At 41.7% G+C, this 19,172-nt stretch overlaps 1 protein-coding gene across 2 annotated transcripts; it reads left to right on the top strand.

Moving 5' to 3' along the window:
* Positions 1–5,013: 5,013 nt before the first annotated feature.
* Positions 5,014–18,516, top strand: osbp2a (oxysterol binding protein 2a). Of its 2 annotated transcripts, none has more exons than XM_071913521.1 (14): positions 5,014–5,174; positions 6,369–6,574; positions 11,413–11,663; positions 11,789–11,957; positions 12,218–12,338; positions 12,423–12,489; positions 12,763–12,900; positions 13,018–13,263; positions 13,557–13,677; positions 14,356–14,459; positions 15,157–15,252; positions 16,478–16,662; positions 16,845–17,065; positions 18,200–18,516. In XM_071913521.1, exons 1-14 carry the CDS (start codon positions 5,014–5,016, stop codon positions 18,340–18,342), a joined length of 2,229 nt encoding a protein of 742 aa, XP_071769622.1. In that variant the 3' UTR covers positions 18,343–18,516. The 2 variants fall into 2 exon arrangements, with proteins under 2 accessions (XP_071769622.1, XP_071769623.1); XM_071913522.1 differs by having other exon boundaries at positions 12,215–12,338.
* The last annotated feature ends 656 nt before the right edge of the window (positions 18,517–19,172 follow it).

Here is a 19,172-nt window from a genome sequence, read left to right as displayed (position 1 = left end):
GGGCTAACGAGGGTGATGCAGGGCAGGTGTGGAGGGAAGGAGCACAGAAGGGAGGAAAGTCCGAGGACATCTGGTGGCTGGTGGGAGGATGGCAGGACTGGGGAGTGAAAGGAGTGGTAGACCAGGACACAGGGGCAGACAGGGGCAGATCATGGCAGACACAAGGGCTGGGGCTGAGAGGGGCAGATCATGGCAGACAGGGGCAGATCATGACATTACCGGGCACAAAATTAAACTGAAAACATGAACATCCCATTTGTAATTTATTAATGATGGCGGCTCATTTTTGGATGCCAGGTCAGCGAGGAGACGAGGCCGCGAGGATGGAGGAGAGGACGCATTTTGGCCAAATGGAATGCATCCAAGTGACTTACTGGTACTTGTGAATCTGATTGCTCCAGGCTGTGCCCTGGTGTAAGTACTATGTTGACAAAACTTTTCTCAACACTTCAGCTGTCCATCATACACAGGGTGGCTAATCATGAGAACTGGGAGGAACCCTGGTGGGCCTGTGACTGTGTGGGCCAGTTGGATCGTCGGTATGCAATAATTTTATGAACTAAGGTGATTTGGTGGTCTGATGTAGGGTCTCCTTTTCTCTGTGTGCCTGACTGGCAGTGGCACTCATACATACACACACTGCTACTGGCACACCCTTCCAAAAACACAACAGAATCCTCTTAGAGACGGACTGTTCATAACATGGATTAGCACTGTCAACCCCATGTTTGTTTTACATTGTGATTGGTTAACTCATGCCATGATGACTAAATTCAAGCTCTACGGGGGGTGGGGGGAGGGGATGAAAATGCAAGGATTAAAAGTTTACGTTTTTTATCTAAGAAACGGACAGTGCACATTAGTAAACATAAGAATTTAGATGCACCATGTAAATGTGCCAGATTTAGCCATACAGGCAAATTTTCATCTGTAGTCCCTGGGCAAGTTGGTGGTTTAAAGGAACATGAAAGAATATACACAACACATAGCACAGTCAAATAAGTAAAAACTATGCAAGCACTAACAAGAAGCATTACAAGCAGCCATAAGCGCATGGGAGCACAGAGACAAGGAGCCCGACACCCAGCAATCCAACATTCAAAGCACAGGGAAGATCACACAGTACAGCATGGAAACACATGAAGCACAGGCCTCTAGATGACAGTACCATTAAGCATGACAACACATCACAATGAACACTTGACATCACAATATGGCATTACTATTAAAAATAAAGACACTACAAAAAGATGCAGTAAAATGTTCTAAACAAACCAAAATGTTTCATGTGCAAACAAGCTCGCACCCAGCAACACCAATGCAACAATAATGTTGATGTTGATGAGACAGGTAGCGGCAGAGAGAGTGGGCCAAAACTGAGGCATATGCTATGGCACGCACTGCACAACATTACTGGTGCTGTGCTGTTAACAAATTTGTTGGCCTATGTATAAATTGTTGTTTTTGCAAAATTCTTATAATGTGGCTAGCTAAGTGAAATGCGACTGTCCACTGACTTTGCAAAATCAATTAAATCTATGTCATGTTTGAGTCTCATTTGTTCCTGTTGTTTTTTTCAGTCAATGAACAGAGTCTGGCAGTAGGCTGAGTTATTGATGAGGCGGTCCAAAGCCCAGCCAAGAGCCCAGGAGGATCCCTGAGGACTGGACTGCTAGAGCTGTGCCTGAACGTTTTAGATTTCACAGGTCATTTTCAGCTGGCCAACTGGATAAAACAGATGTAACATTGTGAAAGTACAGGGTGAGGTCATTCCAGAAAGCGATATTAATCCTTTGGCCATTTTCCTTTAAGCAGTACTTCCTAGACTCCCATATGCCCAGTGCCCCTGCTGGTGCTGAACCTTACCATATGAATAATGCTGCTGCAGTGCAGATAACCTCCTTCCTCATCATGCATCCAGCATGCAAATGTTCCCATCTCCACAGCTGCTGTCACTGGTCTATTGAAAGGAATGAGAGGAAAAATAGATAGAGGCAACACATTTACTAATCTATTGTTGTCCTTGCATACGTAATACTGGCTGGAGGTACTACTGAGGTTCTACATCCCAAATTGAATCTCTGCAGCAGGAGTAGGAGAGTTTGAAGCTGAATTGTATCTAATCCTAAATCTCATTTACCCAAACCATGTTGTCCTTATGTCCATACAATTTACTTCAGATATGTACTTCATATTCCCTTGCTGCTGGGGGACTTGCTTGGCAGCCTTTTTGTTGTCTTGCCTGTCAGGTTTTTCATAACTGTCCTCAAGACCTTCAACAGCTTTGTGACACTGATGATCCCCTCAATCGCTAATGTCATACAGAACCTCCTGATTTTGTTTCTGTGGTGGCAGTTCTCAAATGACCATTTCTTCTGGCCAAAATTAGTTTCTTTTGCGGGGACAAGTTCACATGACTCCATTTGTCATGACATTTTCTCACTTAGCAGCCAAAATATTTGACGCTACTTCAGGTAACGTAATGTTACACACCAGGAAGAACATCAATCTCTGTCACTTTCCTTCATACTACAGTATGTTGCTTGTCAAGATCTTTATATGCTGACAGACATGGGTCATAAATTCAGGAATCTCTGACACAGCCATCTTCTATCTTCCATTCAAAGTGGAACTAGGAACAAGAATTTAATGACTGGGAGACCACCTGTCCCGTCATTAAGTGTTTACTTGCCTCTCATTGATAATGAAAAGAGGTGAACTGTTCGTCTCGTAAAATCATGTGTGGTGTGCAATTACCATGAGGTACAGGCATTGGCAGCTAGTTAAGTAGGCCTATAGGACTCTAGTACAGTTGTTGGTATGTTTTACTTATTTGTTTATAGTTTATTTAGCAGTATATGCATTTAGCGCCTCTACCTGAAACACATGACATTGCAATATGCATTAGCGCCACATTACAAAATTTGGACTGCACATTTTACTACGCAAGGACACAAGAATTGCCCCTTGTGTTGCCCATTATCTTGTTACATGTGTTGCTTGCATAGACCATAACAGTCCTAACTGTGATACTGAGGCATTTGAGGCTCTCTTGTTTAACATCTCTCTTGGAAGTTTAAATTATATCATTTCTTTTACACATAAGTCAAATTGCTTGGTCTCATTAAAGTGTTTATTTTCTGATTCTTTTAATGTCTTTTTGCATTTATCTTGGCCAAATGTTAAATCTGTTGTAATATTATGCATCTGGATAAATGTATTAAATGTTCTATAGATTCTGATTGTTTCTCATGGAGTGAATATAGTGCAAATCGTTTCTTCTATTGCTGCAAGCCATCTTCACCTGGGACGGCTGGCCTTAGATGGCTCAAACTTTACTTGAAAGGCCTCGTTCTCAATCTTCATGGGATGGAATCAAATGTTGTTTGGTATTGGTTTTTCTTCCCTCTCTTAATTTGGAAATGGTGGAGAAGCATTTTCTATGCAGACTGACATGATCTACTGAGGTACAATTTGGAAAATATCTCAGTAGCAAATCTGTGTCAGATATGCTCTCTGGCTTTGCTCATAGATCCAACCGCTGGTGAGTAGTTACAACTTCAGGTTCACCAACTGTAATAAATAAGCTTTATTCAGATAACACTTAAAAACAAAAACTCAACAGCAAAACCACTGAAAACAAGGAAGACATGTGCAAGGCAAGAAACATAAAGCATAAAAAGGAGGTTAACAACAATTAATTCAAGATTAATTCATATATTAAAGATTGTAGCCTAGTGCCAAAGACTCTGAATTTGATGCAATACCAAAACACACATTGCAACCATATAATCCTTCAGAGGTTTTATTCAGCTCAAATCTGAGATCACCATTATAACGAAATAATGCATTCAAATAGAAAATCACAATGCATACTGCACAATAGCAAAGTAGGGAGTTAATGCATTAAATTTTATTTAGTTGATGGGACAAATATATTTTCAACATTATAACAGCTTTGTAACATCAAATGCATAATTTAATTCGTAGAGTTGAAGATAAAGTTGAAGAATGAACACGTATTTAATAACAATAAGGGTCATTTTGGCACTGCTTATGCATTTCCTCAAGTACTTGCGGCCATGGATTCTCTAATATTAAAAACAATGCTTTCATATATGATCAAACTTAGGACTCTACCTGGCAATCCTTGACGAAACTTGTCCCTTGAACAATACTGCTACTTTGCCCAGTGTCAGTAACATCAGCCTTACACCTGCCTTCACCCAGTTCACAATTTGTGAAATGATAGTCTCTTTTTTTTATTGCAATTATTTTATATACCTATTGGTCCTTCTTCTAGGGGTCTTTTTCTTTTTTGGGTGCAGGGGTATGGAGAGGGAGGGAGTGGGTGGGATATTAAATTGGGGATTTTTGGATTAATAGTAACTGTAATAACTGTAACTGTATGATTGATGTTTGTACCCTTGCCATAATTAAAAAAATAAATAAATATTAAAAACAGTGCTGAGTCATGTGAAATGATGTTGATTAAGCAGTAAACGCCATAACCTGGGGCAACCACCCCACCGCACCCTCCACCTCAAACTCTCAAACCAGACCTGCACCCATCCTGCCAGTGTGATGAGGGACTCAGCTGCACGTCATCATGCTCTCCCCTCCTCAACATCGACACATTCTGTTAAACGCAGTTAAAGTCCACGCTCATTCGTCGTATCCTTTATGTAGCCTAATGATATGGCTAGTTATGTTATCCTAACATTGTAACTGCGCCGGAGCGTTAGATTTCGAAGTACCTCACTCTTACCATCCCTTGTTATCAGAAGTATAAGAGACGAAGGGGCTGGCTGCATTTCTTTTTCCACACATAGCTACGGAACTGACAGATACCCCACTCACTCAGTACCGCAAGCTAGCTTAGCAGAATCCTCCTCCAGCAGTCATCCAGTGTATGGCACGTAGCACGTAGCTAGCTAACTGTACAGCTGTTGTCGACTCAACAACTGCACCGACTCCATCCCCCGTTGGAGCGCCGCTGATAACGAGGAGCAAATGAACGAGCTGGTGAGGAGTTTGCCCTCCCCGACTCTCTCAGGGATCCGTCTACCTGGCTTGGACACCTGCAAAGGCTGGCTCTTTAAATGGACCAACTACCTGAAGGGCTACCAGCGGCGATGGTTCGTCCTTAGCAACGGCCTCCTGTCATATTACAGGTAACGGTTAACTTTACTGTAGTTTATCCTTTTGTCGTCACGGCTAACGTTAACTGTTCGATGGTCGAACATTAACGCTACATTTAGTCGTTTAATATGACAGAAATTGACAGAAAAGTTTGTGATAATGAAATTTGTTATCCACGTTTTTTTTTTGTTGGTAATAATCGACGGTTTTAGTGGCAACATTTGTTAACTCATGTAGTGTTGTTTACTTTTTGCGCTCTTTCTCACCTGACTCCGCAGCCTAGCTAATCATAATTTTGCCATCGGATAATAAGCTTTTCTCGCCTCCACATCGCTGGAGAAGTGCGTGTGCATTGGGCCTACCTATTTTCTGCTATATCATTCAAACAGAAAGAGAGACAAGACTGGACAGAGGGCTGTATTTTTACTCAGATGTCTTGTGATACGCACATCCAGTTTTTTCAACTGGTGCTGGACAAGAAAAGTCGCAATGATTTTAAAGTAGGCCTAAGTTAGATCCGCAGACAAGAGTTCTACCCCACCCAAAGTTTATTATACAAACAACGTTTCGACCTGGGTTGGTTTCTCCTAAGGTGCATTATTCATTAATGACAATGCCATTTAAATAGTATACCTATACGTCATTGTCACAAACACAGCACCTGACAAACCTTTCAATGATGACTAACTGTATATGACATCACCCCTTTTATATAATTTTTTACCTCTTTGACTTTATCTCCTGGGTTGAATCAGTGTTGATGTGCTTTAATATGCCTTGGTGCCTTGGCTCCCTAATATGGAAAAATAGCACTTTTTAGTTTGTAAAAACTACAAGTTTGTAGGCCTATTTTTTTATTTTTTATTTTATTTTTTGCCTATGGTACCTTTGTATATTGTATTGATGTTATGGTTTTTGCACATGAGATTCTTGGGTCAGTGGTATGTTATGATAAATTGAACATCGACAATTCAGGTCGAAACGTTATTTGTATAATAAACATGTGGTGGAGCAGAATTTTTTTTTTTTAAAAAAGGGAAGGATGCTGTATTCTCATTTCCTAACACTCAGTAGCTTTGGAGCCATGACACAGCAAGTGAGCACAACAGCATGGAACTTAACAGAGTGGCTTAATAGTTTATCTTCTGCTACCACACATTTCTATTAAGGGCTAGTCTTTATTTAGGTCAGTTTATTCTCCCTCTCCGTATGTTTGTGTCCTGTAGGACTCAGGCAGAGATGGCACACACTTGCCGTGGCACCATTCCCATGGCAACAGCACACATTGAGGTGGGTGACACCTGCCACTTGGTGTTGACCAGCGGGGGGCGGAGCTACCACCTGAAGGCCACCTCGGATGGAGAGTGTCAGCGCTGGGTCTCAGCCCTGCAGCAGGCCAAGGCCAATGCCACTCACTTGATGCATCACTCAGGTGAAGACAGCTTGTTGATACTTCTGTGTGACCCACATGTTGTAGACAGTTGGGATATCAAGGGTTTTTTTCAAATCTAAATTCAGTTGTGAAGAAATCTTGTTTTACCTGATCAATCGGTTTTACCTTATTTTGTCTCTGTGTTGTCTGTCTCGTGGTGATTTTTGATCAGTTATGGCTTTAAAGGGGCAACCATTTTAAGAATTCACAGATGTTATTCCTGTGCCCCAGGACATTTCAGTCAGTGTTTGTGAAATTGCACTGCTCTTTCCTAAAGATAGAGAGAGATCCCTTAAATTTGTGATTTCAGTGGGATGTAAAATCTGGCACTGCTCCATAGACAATGAATAGGACAGTGCCTTTGTTGACCCATAAGATGTATAGTGTGGGTTCTTGCACCCAAATGAAATGAATTTTTGGCATTTTCGCCTTGATAGTTCAAAGTAGAGAGAGACAGGAAAGATTGGGAGAGAGGGGGGTGACATGCAACAAAAGTCTTGGGTCGGATTCAAACCCAGGACGTCACAGTTATTTGGTATGCGCCTTACACCACTGAACCACCAGGACGCCCCGTGAATTCTTAAAATGGGTGGCACTCTACTTTAAGTTCCTCTGCTTACGTGATCCTAATCAATTTTAACTCTAACAAATATGCCAGTGTTGACAGACATTCTTGTAAATCCAATCCCTAATTAATGCATGCAAACTAATCAGTGTCATCATTATTTGTAATAGATTGTCCTTGTCCTTGTTCCTTTCAGGCAATAATTTTGACAACTTGCAGCAAGTCCCAGAATAAGTAATGTTTAAATCACAGCGCTCCAGAGGAACAACATAGTTCACTTGGGAATAGATGGCTATAAAGTTTGAGGTTGACTAAATATAATATCAACTCAAAACGTATTACAAAGCCAGCTCTGAATTCAAGAAAGAATACAATATCAAGTACTCAATACATGCTAATGCAACCAAGAACCACTACCTGAATGCACGTCTGCACTTTTTCATCCCCAAAGCGATGAGTGTTATGTAAACAACAGGCCACAAGAGGGTAGTGGTGTTCAAGATATTATGGATCATTGGGGCCTGTGTGTGACAAATTAGCATTTAATCATCATGCTACTTAGTTCTAGGTCTACTGATTAATTTATTCAGTTAGTTATAGTCATAATTTTTACAACATACCTTCCCTTGTCCCCCTCCCCCTCATACTATACTATAATAGAATATAATACAATTCAATACAATACAATATAACATAACATAGCATAGCATAATATATAATATCATGACATACAGTATATCATATCATATAACATAATGTATAATATCATATATCATAACATCATATCATATCATGTCATTTCATAACAAAATAATGTAACATAATATATCATAACATAACATATATCATATCATATAATATATAATTTCTTGATTCTGCAGTGTCCTTGTGAGCGGCTGCTATCCATGGTCTCATCTGGCAGACATTTTCTGCTTGCGACTGTCTAGCCTCATTTTCTCTTCAGGGATGTTTAAAATAGACAACCAAGAGCAAAGATGATGCAAGGTGTGCAGTGGGTTGTTTCTGTCTCTCGCTCTCTCTCCCTCTCTTGCAAACATGTGCATGCATACCAATACACACACACACACACACACACACACACAACCCCCCCACCTCCCACCCACTGTTTCCCTTCTCCCACCCTCTTTCTTTCAGTATGACGACAGTCAGAGCTGAATGAAATGACCTTCCTTTAGACTCCTCCTCCCATTCTGGTAACAGGAGGGGTAGAGAGAGAGCAAGAGGGTGTGAAGAGGGAAAAGATTCTTATGAAAATATATCTCTGCATACAGTCTACGGACAATAGGGAGAGATTAGCAGCCTTTTTAATGAGTTTCACCTTGTAAGTAACCTATTTATTCCCTGTAATTTTACTAAGAGCAAAGTGAGAAGTAAGCTTCAATAGAAATTAGTGTGTGTGTGTGTGTGTGTGTGTGTGTGTGTGTATGCGTGCACGTGCGTGTGTTTGTAAATGTTGCAGTGTGTGTGTGTGTTTATGGAGTTAAATAAGTTTGGCAGTGACTTATTACAGTATTCTGTGCAAAGGTCTGTGTAGTAATGCTGATTAGATTTCTCTTATGACAGAATTGCAGTAGATTTTTAAAAACATGGGACCATAATTCACAAAGTGACTGCAGAACAACAGAACAAAATGAAGCTCTAGCTCTTATCAGTTCCCTACTGTTTTGTGTGAGTCTCTCTTTTAATTGAAAGTGTCATATTTCTCTCTTTTGCCTCTGACTGATTTGAATCATACTTTTTTATCATAATTAAGAGAATATGACCCAGCTACTGGAGGCATCATCCATAAGAGGGATGTGTCTGTAAGTGCTCAGTGCCTCTTACGCTGTCTAAAAGGTTTGCACCTGCAATATGCAAATCAATTTTAAAGATCTCTGTAATTCTGTCCGTGTTGCTAAAGCCAAATGAGGAGCATGCGTGTTGTGTGAAGTGTATGTCTGTTTCTTTGTATAGCACTGGACTTTGCCTTACCAGACACTAGTAGTGATTAAAGCTAAGACACTAAACAGGATTTAAATGGGTGAGACCATTTAGAAGGTTTTACTTAGCCTTCCTCTCTTGCTGAGGTTTCCCACGGTTCAGAAAGAGTGTTTGCAGTACTGAAGTCCCAGTGGTTGTAGATGGTGTATTGATTGTTTTTGTTAGAGCAGCCTACTTATTTGACTGTTATGTTTTGGCTTGACTGTATAATGACTTTAATCATAGATTTATAATCTGACCAAGGAAGTGTATATTTTATTTTTTTATTTTGGTTTCCAAATTAGTAACAAAGATTGTTACTTTACAGTCTTCTCCCTACAGGTTTCCACAGGTTTACTGATTTGGGTTTGTCTGTGCATGCGCACACACAAATACGTGTTTTGGTGAAGTGGGCATATTGATTGGCTAAATTGGATCGGAACAACAGTAATCAAGTAGATGTTTTAGAAGTTATCAGCCATGTATCCGCTTTCCATCGTGCAATAGTAAATTCTGTAGCCACTACAGGTTATCTTCTTTCAAATGCTTTGGAGTAACGATAGGGAATAGGCATATTGTAAGGCAAAACTCAAGTCTCTCCAACAGCTTGTCACCAGACCATTCCACTGGAAGGTGAAAAGTGAACTAATGAGTGTGTGAGGGTGAATCCAAATAAATCTGCTAGCAGAGGCTGTGCTGCAGCAAGCTTGCGGTAAAAGCAGGACTTTGATTGCTACATCTGTATTGCAGAAGCTTACTCTGCATCTCCTAATTATTTTGACTTTCAATTTATCTTTCCATATTCCCATTCTCGCTCTCTCTCTCTCCATATTGATTCTCCCTCCATCAACTGTGGGTGTGTTTCAGTGATTCAAGGATGAGTCACCAGTTTGTCTCAGACTCTCCCTGGTCCTGTTTACAATATAACTCACAAATACCAGCATGCCTTTCCCCTGTATCTACATTATTCCATGAGTGGATATTATGGGTCTGGTAGCAGCATACTTATTTCCCTTGGAAGTGGTGTACTTCCATGAAAACATGTTTGATGGCAGCTGGACCCAGATTTCTAATACATAACCTAGTGCCATAATACCTTGAACACTATCTACAAGTCAAGAAAGGTCTCTCTCTCTCCTGTATATAGGTCATGAAACCATTATAGATGCCTGAAGGAGTTTTCACTCTCATTTTAATCTTCTCCTCCTGAGACTTTACTAATCCAGTTTGCCCTGATTGTTTTTATTTCCCTATTTCCCTCTTATACAGCATGGAAGTTGCTCTCCTTGCTTTGGGGCTCAAAGGCAATGCTGTCACTGGTCTAGATTCAGCCAACCTGCTTGGGAGATTTCAGTTTACACATCAACACAACTAAGTGTTTCCTGAAGCAGACAAGAAACAAGGATGTATGGTTTTGACCTAGAACTGTGTGATTACATAAGATGGAGTCAGCAGCATTTTAAAGTACTTATGTTGACATTTACAGCTGCCCAGAGTCAGGAACCAGGCATGGCCTATGTGTGTACTAACATCTTTCACACCGAGTTCATAATTTTCAAATTACTGTCACTATTCCAGGTGGCTAAATCCAAAAGGTGATCTTTCACACCAATGTCCCCTTACCCTGAGAGTCTGTCTCAAAGCCATTCTGTGTGCTACAGCATCCCTTCTATTAAGGCGCCTCAAGTTAATGTAGTAATTTCTCTGATGGAATATGTCTTTTCTGGTGCCTGGCTATTAGGCCAGTCTCCCTGCCCTCCCTCTCAAATGCCTGAGACTGATGGCTCAGCTCATGCCAACATGGGAGAGCGAGAGGAGGAAAAGGGTAGTGCGTCATCTTTTTTCTCTGCTGCTAAAAATAGCCTGGCCTCCCAATTGCACAGGCCTACGTTTCCAGGGCAACCGTGTTCATTCACAGCTTTCTGCTAGTATAAGGGGGGAGTAGGGGGATCAGGGTGTGAAGAGTTATTATCTTTCTCCCTCCATTCTCCACTGACACTCTCAATTAGTTTCAATCCGAAATGAGATTATTTCAAATGTCTTTGCATCTTTCTGAATCTGATGAGACACTAACTTCCCTTATACTGTATCTGTTTTTCACCACCATAAACATCTATAATGGTATGTCTGTTACGTACCTGAAAAATAACTTGGGACAGTATGGCGTACAGTATAATTATGCGTCACTTGTAATTTATGTGCGTGTGACTGAGTTGGTTGTACAGAATGTAAAATTGAATGTGATTGAGCACTGGATGGATGACCTACCTTTCTCCTTCAATTTTGTGAGAAGATGACTCAGGAGATGAGGGTCCCGTGCCGCAGGAGGACCGTGCCCTGACCCAAGGGGTGCTCAAGACTCTGGCCAGTAAACTGGATGACCTGAGCACCTGTAATGAGCTGATAGGCAAGCACGGCGCCGCCCTCCAGCGCTCCCTCAGTGAACTCGAGGACCTGCGCGGATCCACCGACAGCACAGACAAACTGAAAGCTGTTAATGAGCGTGCTACTCTGTTCCGCATCACCTCCAATGCTATGATCAATGTGAGTTTACTCAAATGTGAGCCACTCTGCTGCTCTGGTTGATACAGCAATAATCACTGTAATGGGGAGACTGATAACTGCAGTTGTCACTTTTCCGCATGGATCTTTTGATGTTCACACCTCAGGCGTGTCGTGACTTTCTGGACATCGCAGAAACACACAGCCGGAGGTGGCAAAAGAGCCTGCAGTATGAGAGGGAACAGCGTCATCATTTGGAGGAGACCATTGAGCAGCTAGCCAAACAGCACAACAGCTTAGAGAGAGCCTGGAGGGAGAATCCCAGCACGTATACAGGTGAGACGCTTCTCTCCCACTCTCTCTTTCTCCTCCCTGCTCCTCAGAGCGGTGTTGTGGGTATGATATCAGAGAATAGGAATATGGCCCTCTTCTGGTCAGTTGTAGCGATGCACTGATGTCACTGTGGTCTGGCTCATTTTGACTTTAAAATGTCTCGATTTATAGTACATTTATTTATAGCTGTGTTATGCATAGATTCATGTGTAACTGGAACACAAAAGCGAAACCGTCTCGTCGTCGCGTGTCTGTCGCAGTAGGTGTGGAGAGGACTCAGGAGGGCGACGCCAGTGATGAGAATGAGGACGCAGAGTTCTTCGATGCCATGGAGGAATCCCCTGCATTCATAACTGTGACTGCGAGTGACCACATACAGCACAAGTGAGACCTCATCTCTGTATTTTGGTTGAGCCTGTAGCACTATTCCTGTGATAACTGTAATTACAGTCTGTTGCTTTCTCTCAGGCGCTCAGGAAGTAATCAGAGTATGATGAGTGGAGGAATGCCGAATGACTGGACCCACAATGAGAATGTAGGTCCTCGGCATGCTGATCTTGATCAAGTAAATGTAACCTTTTACTCACTTTTATCTGCCAAGAACCAGCTATTAGGCACATAATGTTGCTGTTGCCGCACACACATACACCCATATGCACCCACACACTAAAAAACTTGATTTAAACGTAATCAGGCTTTTCTTACCTATATATTAACAAGAATAGACTACTATCTCTTTGTGTGTTCCAGCTCTTACAAAAACCTGAACTTGTTAACTCATATTTTGTGCTGTTATCCTTTTTTTCAGGACTCCTCAGGCACAAACCACATGCAGCTACGAAGAACAAGGCGCAGCCGTATTCCTGACAAACCCAATTACTCCCTCAACCTGTGGAGCATCATGAAGAACTGTATTGGCAAAGAGCTGTCCAAGATACCCATGCCTGTAAATGCAAACCTTATAATCTGGTTGTAATATAGTTTTTGTGACATTTGAATTGTGAGTGGATGGATATTATAATTGTTGAACTGTTGTTGTTTGTTCTTGTGTCTGTATCTGCAGGTAAACTTCAATGAGCCTTTGTCAATGCTGCAGCGCTTGACTGAGGATCTAGAGTATAGCGAGCTTCTGGACCGGGCGGCTCGCTGTGACTCCTCCCTGGAGCAGATGTGCCTGGTGGCCGCCTTTTCTGTCTCCTCCTACTCCACCACGGTCCATCGCACGGCCAAGCCCTTCAACCCTCTCCTGGGGGAGACCTACGAGCTGGACCGCCTGGAGGAGTATGGCTATCGCTCCATCTCTGAGCAGGTGACACAAAGACAGACACACATACGGTACACACCTGTATACTGTATGTACACAGACGCACACATACACACACATCCTGTCAAGCCTACTTTCACACACACACACACACACACACACACAGACACTTGCTGTTCCCCCTTACAGACACATAGACTCACATACACATATATAGACAAAAACACAGTGAAGAACAAACACATACATAGATTTGGTGGATCATTCTTTGCATGAAAATAGATGACAGCTGCGGGTAAATGCTTCTGCTGATGCCAGCTGATCCCGTTCGCCCTCAGGTCAGTCATCACCCCCCCGCTGCCGCCCACCATGTGACGTCACAGCGCGGATGGACCCTATGGCAGGAGATCACTATTGATAGCAAGTTCCGTGGGAAATATATTTCTGTCATGCCGCTGGGTAAGAATCACAATCACTCAGGAATTAACCTTGATGCAATTAATGCTGACAATCAATAGATCACAAATACGAATTAAAAACAGGGTAGGAAACTGAGCTTTCTTCCAGCAGTCACTGACTATTTGAATTATTTCACAAGCCAACTAATTTTTTAAAATAGATTATAAATTCCAAATGTTGTGGGTTGATTAGGTAACGTTACCACCACACTTTTGTAACCCCCCCCCCCCCCCCCCCCTTATTTTATTGTATTCTGTATTTTATTTATTGTGTTTTATTTCAGTGCTGAATTGTTTTTATTCTATTGTTTGTTTTTTATTTTGGTTCATACTTGTAAAGCACTTTGTAACTCTGTTTTGAAAAGTCCTATAGAAATAGAGTTTATTATTATTATATTACCAGCCACAGGCAAAATTTACGAGCATCTGACTGGTGGCTGGTGTTAATTTCCCCCTCTGGGTACAAGTAATACAGGACTTACTGACATACGTCATACAAGAAACATGCAAAGCTTGGCATGCGGTACAAGGTCCTGCCAAACGGCCATCCAAATATAATCTTTGCAATCCACATGAAATATCTGTTAGAACATGAAGAACATTTACCATTTTTAAGTGAGAACAGAATTGTGTTTTGCACATTTTTGAAAACTGTGTGTCTTCTTTTCCTTCACTGTAGGATACATTCACCTGCAGTTCCACTCCAGTGGAAACCACTATGTGTGGGGCAAAGTCACCTCAACGGTACACAACATTATCGTAGGGAAGCTGTGGATTGATCAGGTGTGTTACTCTCTCATACTCAGTGCAGTGTGTGTGTGTGGGGATGTGTGCTCCCCTGGTCTTCCCCTGCTGTGTGTACAGTGTCTGTTGAATGGAAGATAGAATTTTTATGATCCTGCTCTATTTATGTTCAGAGTTTTGTGAAACACAACCAATCACTTTTCTTGCGTCAGTCTCATGGTTAATAATGGGATTTTTAATGTGATATCAGATTTGTTCTATCTAAATTGTGTGTGTGTGCTTGTGTTTTTAGACTAGTTTATTTACTTGCACATTTAAATGACAAAACACAGTAGAAATTTGACATGTAAAAAACTACAGCGCTCATAAAAACATTTCACCTCAAAAGAAACACAAATGAAAACAAATCAACAGGTAACAAACTCAGGTAACAAAGGAAATCAAATTAAAGTGCATGTGATACTAGTGTGTGTCTCTGAAAGAAAGTGTGTCCCTGTGCATGTGCATGTGCGTGTGTGTGTGTGTGTGTGTGTGTGTGTGTGTGTGTCTGTCCCTGTGCATGTCTCTCTGTGTGTGTGTGTGTGTGTGTGTGTGTGTGTGTACATGTTTTCCAAATGAGAAAGAGAGAGAAAGGGTGTGTTGTGTTACTGAGGGAAAGCACTTTGGTTCATCAGACACTTCTCTTCAGTCACATATGCATTTCTTCTTCTGTTTGTCTCTCTCTTGCTGTCTGTAGTCTGGAGACATTGAAGTAGTCAACAACACCACCAAGGACACCTGCCACCTCAAGTTCTCCCCCTATAGCTACTTCTCCAGAGAAGTCCCACGTAAAGTAAGTCTGTTGGACTGTTTCATTCTGTAGTGGAGGGAGTTTGGGGAGGGAAAGTGACAACTGGTATCTCTGCTGACTGTTTATTCCTAAGAAATTCACCCATGTTTTTTACATTTGCCAGAAAGGCAAGCATTTACATGTGTTCATGTTGCTAAGAGGCAGGGGTCCTTGTTGAAAGTAATGGCATGTCAGAAATTCCTGTAGTAATAACTTTATGTTTCTTCTGTGGCAATTTAAAGCAAGAAAAAAACAAATCTATAGATCTACAATGTGTATTTGGCATTCAGATGTGGACAGGTTTCTTTAGTGGTCTAAATATATATATATATATATATATATATATATACATATATATATATGTATATATACATTTTTAGTGCCATCTTAATAATGTAGTAATATGTAAGCTATAAGACATTTGTTTTTTGTTCACTCAAAAAGGGGTATACTTTACTGAATTTGTTTGGATGATCAACTCCGATGTTTTTTTTTGTCATATTTTTGGATTATCGAAAAGAAAATTAACTTGCAATGTTTAGAAGATACTCCCAGATATCTGCATTTGTGGTGTTACACTGTAACATGAAAAGGACCACATTTGACTGCAGGCAGTAATGGAATTAATTCCATCATTTCACTTGAATATGCTGATGTAATTTTTTGAACACTATCATATCATCAGTTTTGATCATTTTTTAACTGTAAGTGAAAAAACATGGGGTGTAGAACATTGTTTTTTCAAATTAAATCCTCATTCATATAATTTAAATATGTAAAGTACTAGCAATACTTTGAGAACTATGAGAACTTCAGCAGAGCAGTTGTTTTTGAATAGATAAGGTTATAAACTATAACCTACAATAATGTTTATTGCACTATAACATTGCAAAAAGTATATTTTGTCTTTAGCTGCCCAGGTAATTACAAACAATAAAGAAATATTGGTTTTGCGTGGAAATGGAATCCTGTCATTTTTAATTCAGTGTACTCTGTAATATAATTTTAAATCAAACAAAGCTTTTCTCACTAAGTTTTGAATATAACCACCAAACATGACATGACACTATGACTTTCCCTCTCTGTAAAGTATACTATAAACTATTAACATTCATTGGAACAGTCCAAAAAAAAGATCTAAAATAGTATCCAGCTGTGAGCGTGTCAGTACGCAGCTTTCAGAGGATACAGGTAACTCATATTCTCCTGTCTGCTGTCTTCTCTGCAGGTGACAGGTGTGGTAGAGGACAGAGAGGGCACAGCCCATTATATCCTGTCGGGAACCTGGGACGACAAGATGGAGAGTGCCAAAATAGTGGACAGCAGCCAAGGGTGCGGAGGGTCTGAAGGCAAACAAAAGACTGTTTATCAGACTCTGCCACCCAAACTGTTGTGGAAGAAATATCCTCTCCCGTAAGTACATCGTGTCCACCTCATTTCCACCTCATCTTAAAGATTGCGTATGGGAATTTCAAACTAGCCCCCACCCCCCCCTCCTTGATCAGTGTTCATCTTCTTTAATGTTTCCCCTTCCCCTCCTATATCTCTGACCTGTGTCTCAATAAGTTGTGTGTCTTCTGTCTTTCATTCTCCAGGGATAACGCAGAGAACATGCACTTTTTCTCCTCGCTCGCTCTGACCCTGAATGAGCCAGAAGAAGGTGTGGCGCCCACTGACAGCCGTCTGAGGCCGGACCAGCGGCTGATGGAGGCGGGACTGTGGGATGAAGCGAATGCCCAGAAACAGCGTCTAGAGGAGCGACAGAGGCTGGAGAGGAAACGGAGGGAGGCACAGGCCAACCAGGCCCTGGAGGAAGGTGAGTAGAGGGAGAGGAACAAGAGCAAGAAAGAGGAATAAAGATGATAGAGATAGATACTGCCTGGTACCTCTCAAAGGGCAAAGAGCTTGTGATATTTTGGAAATACACCGGCCACTTTATTAGGTACACACATAATCTGCTCCTCTAAACAGCTAATCATGTGGCAGCAACTCAATATGTAAAGCATGCAGACATGGGCTGATTATCAATTTGCGCTCTTGTGTCCTCCATGACGTGACATGTTTTACGTAATATCTAACCGCCAAAGCACGATTCCAAACAAAAGAACGACAGGACGGACGACGCATAGAAAACCCGGAAGTTTCCTTGGCAACCTCAAAATATCAAGGATGCATCGGATGGTGACTTGACGGATGAGAACGAATTGAAAGCCCCAAGATTCATTGCGACATCACGTCTGAGCAACGCTGTAGTCTACAGTACAGAGTCGGTTAACAGGTGGGAAAATTAACAGCTGTGTGTCTTAATTGATCACGCGTGCAACGTGAAGCACACAGTCCATCTCAAACTGTAAGGAAGCTTCTCTGTGCTTACTTTCATAAGAAGATCGTTCTCCCCAAGACAACTCGGGAAGAACTTTATCCACAAGGACACAAGTATCGACTTGGCATTCCTGGATTTGATAATCAGCCATGGTGAAGTGGTTTATTTTTTTGTTTGACCAAACATTAGAATGGACAAGGTGCGTGATCTAAGCGACTTTGAATGTGGTGTGATTGTTGGTGCCAGACGTGGCGGTTCAGCAGCTGCCCTCCTGGGATTTTCACACACTACAGTCTCTAGAGTTTACAGAGAATGGTGCGAAAAACAAAAACCATCCAGTGAGCGTCAGTTCTGTGGCTGAAAACAGCTTGTTAATGAGAGAGGTCAGAGGAGAATGGGCAGACTGGTTCAAGCTAACAGAAAGGCCGCAAATGCTCCAATAACAGCTCTTTACAATAGTGGGGTGCAGAAGGGCATCTCACAACACACAAGTTTTTGGCTCTTATGGTAAATGGGCTGTAGCAACAGATAAACAGCCAGTACTAGATAGGCGTACCTAATAAAGTGGCTATGACTGTATGCTTAAAGGATGTGTTAAGAAACTTGTGCATGTGTGTCGCCCCGTAGGCCAGGACATCGAGGGCTACCAGCCGCTGTGGTTTGAGAAGAGGACGGACGATGCAACAGGGGACAGCACCTATGTCTACAGGGGCGGCTACTGGGAGGCCAAAGACAGACAGGACTGGAGCCAATGCCCCGAAATCTTCTAGGGCCGTTCCTCTCGGACAGCGGACAGGCCCGATGAGCAAGCAGAGAGGTTCCTCATGCTGCAAACAACACGAGTTATGGACAGTTCTTTTTGTGTGTGTGAGTGTGTGTGTGTGTGTGTGTTCTTTAAGTGTGTGTGTGTAAGTGTGTCTGTAGAAAGCAGCCCCCACTTCCACAACTTCAAGGACTTATATAGAAAACGAGCTCTTGCTTCCACTAACTACTCTCTATTCTGATCAAACTTGCTCTATTATACAATGCATGGCCTCACTTAGTTTGTGTCTGCTGTGTGTGCGCTCATCCAACGTTATAGAGAGAACTATTTATGAGAGTAGATAGTGTTTGTGTGTGTGTGTGTGTGTGTGTGTGTGTGAGAGAGAGAGAGAGAGAGAGAGAGAGAGAGAGTGTGTGTGTGTGTGTGTGTGTAAGATTATGATATGGTTTACAGATAAATAATTCCTGCATTGGAACACACTTGTTTCACAGAGTGTATATGGTGATCCTTTTGGAGGTGAGGAGGGCAGGCGATGCTGCTGTTTGGTTGCGAGTATGGGACGTCCTGTTCTTCTCAAAGCTGGAACAAAATGTTTCTCCTGACTCCACACTTGGACTGTGGCAGGACAAAGCAGCCTTCTATGTTAAAAGGCTTTTCACAGTAGAGCCTCATTTATTGATCCCTCTTGATTCATGGGGATTTTTCGTATTCTATTTCTTAAAATCAACACAAACTGCATCTTTAAGGAGACATAGCCCACTCTGACTGGCCTCTTAAGAGCAGCCACTAGGCCAATACTAACCAAGGTAGATGTCAATCCCTTTGGATGGATTAGTG

The sequence above is a fragment of the Centroberyx gerrardi genome, chromosome 2, assembly GCF_048128805.1.
Source record: "Centroberyx gerrardi isolate f3 chromosome 2, fCenGer3.hap1.cur.20231027, whole genome shotgun sequence".
NCBI classification, from domain to species: domain Eukaryota; kingdom Metazoa; phylum Chordata; class Actinopteri; order Beryciformes; family Berycidae; genus Centroberyx; species Centroberyx gerrardi.
The sequence above is the reverse complement of the archived record's forward strand: the minus strand, read 5'-3'. Positions and strand labels throughout refer to the sequence as shown.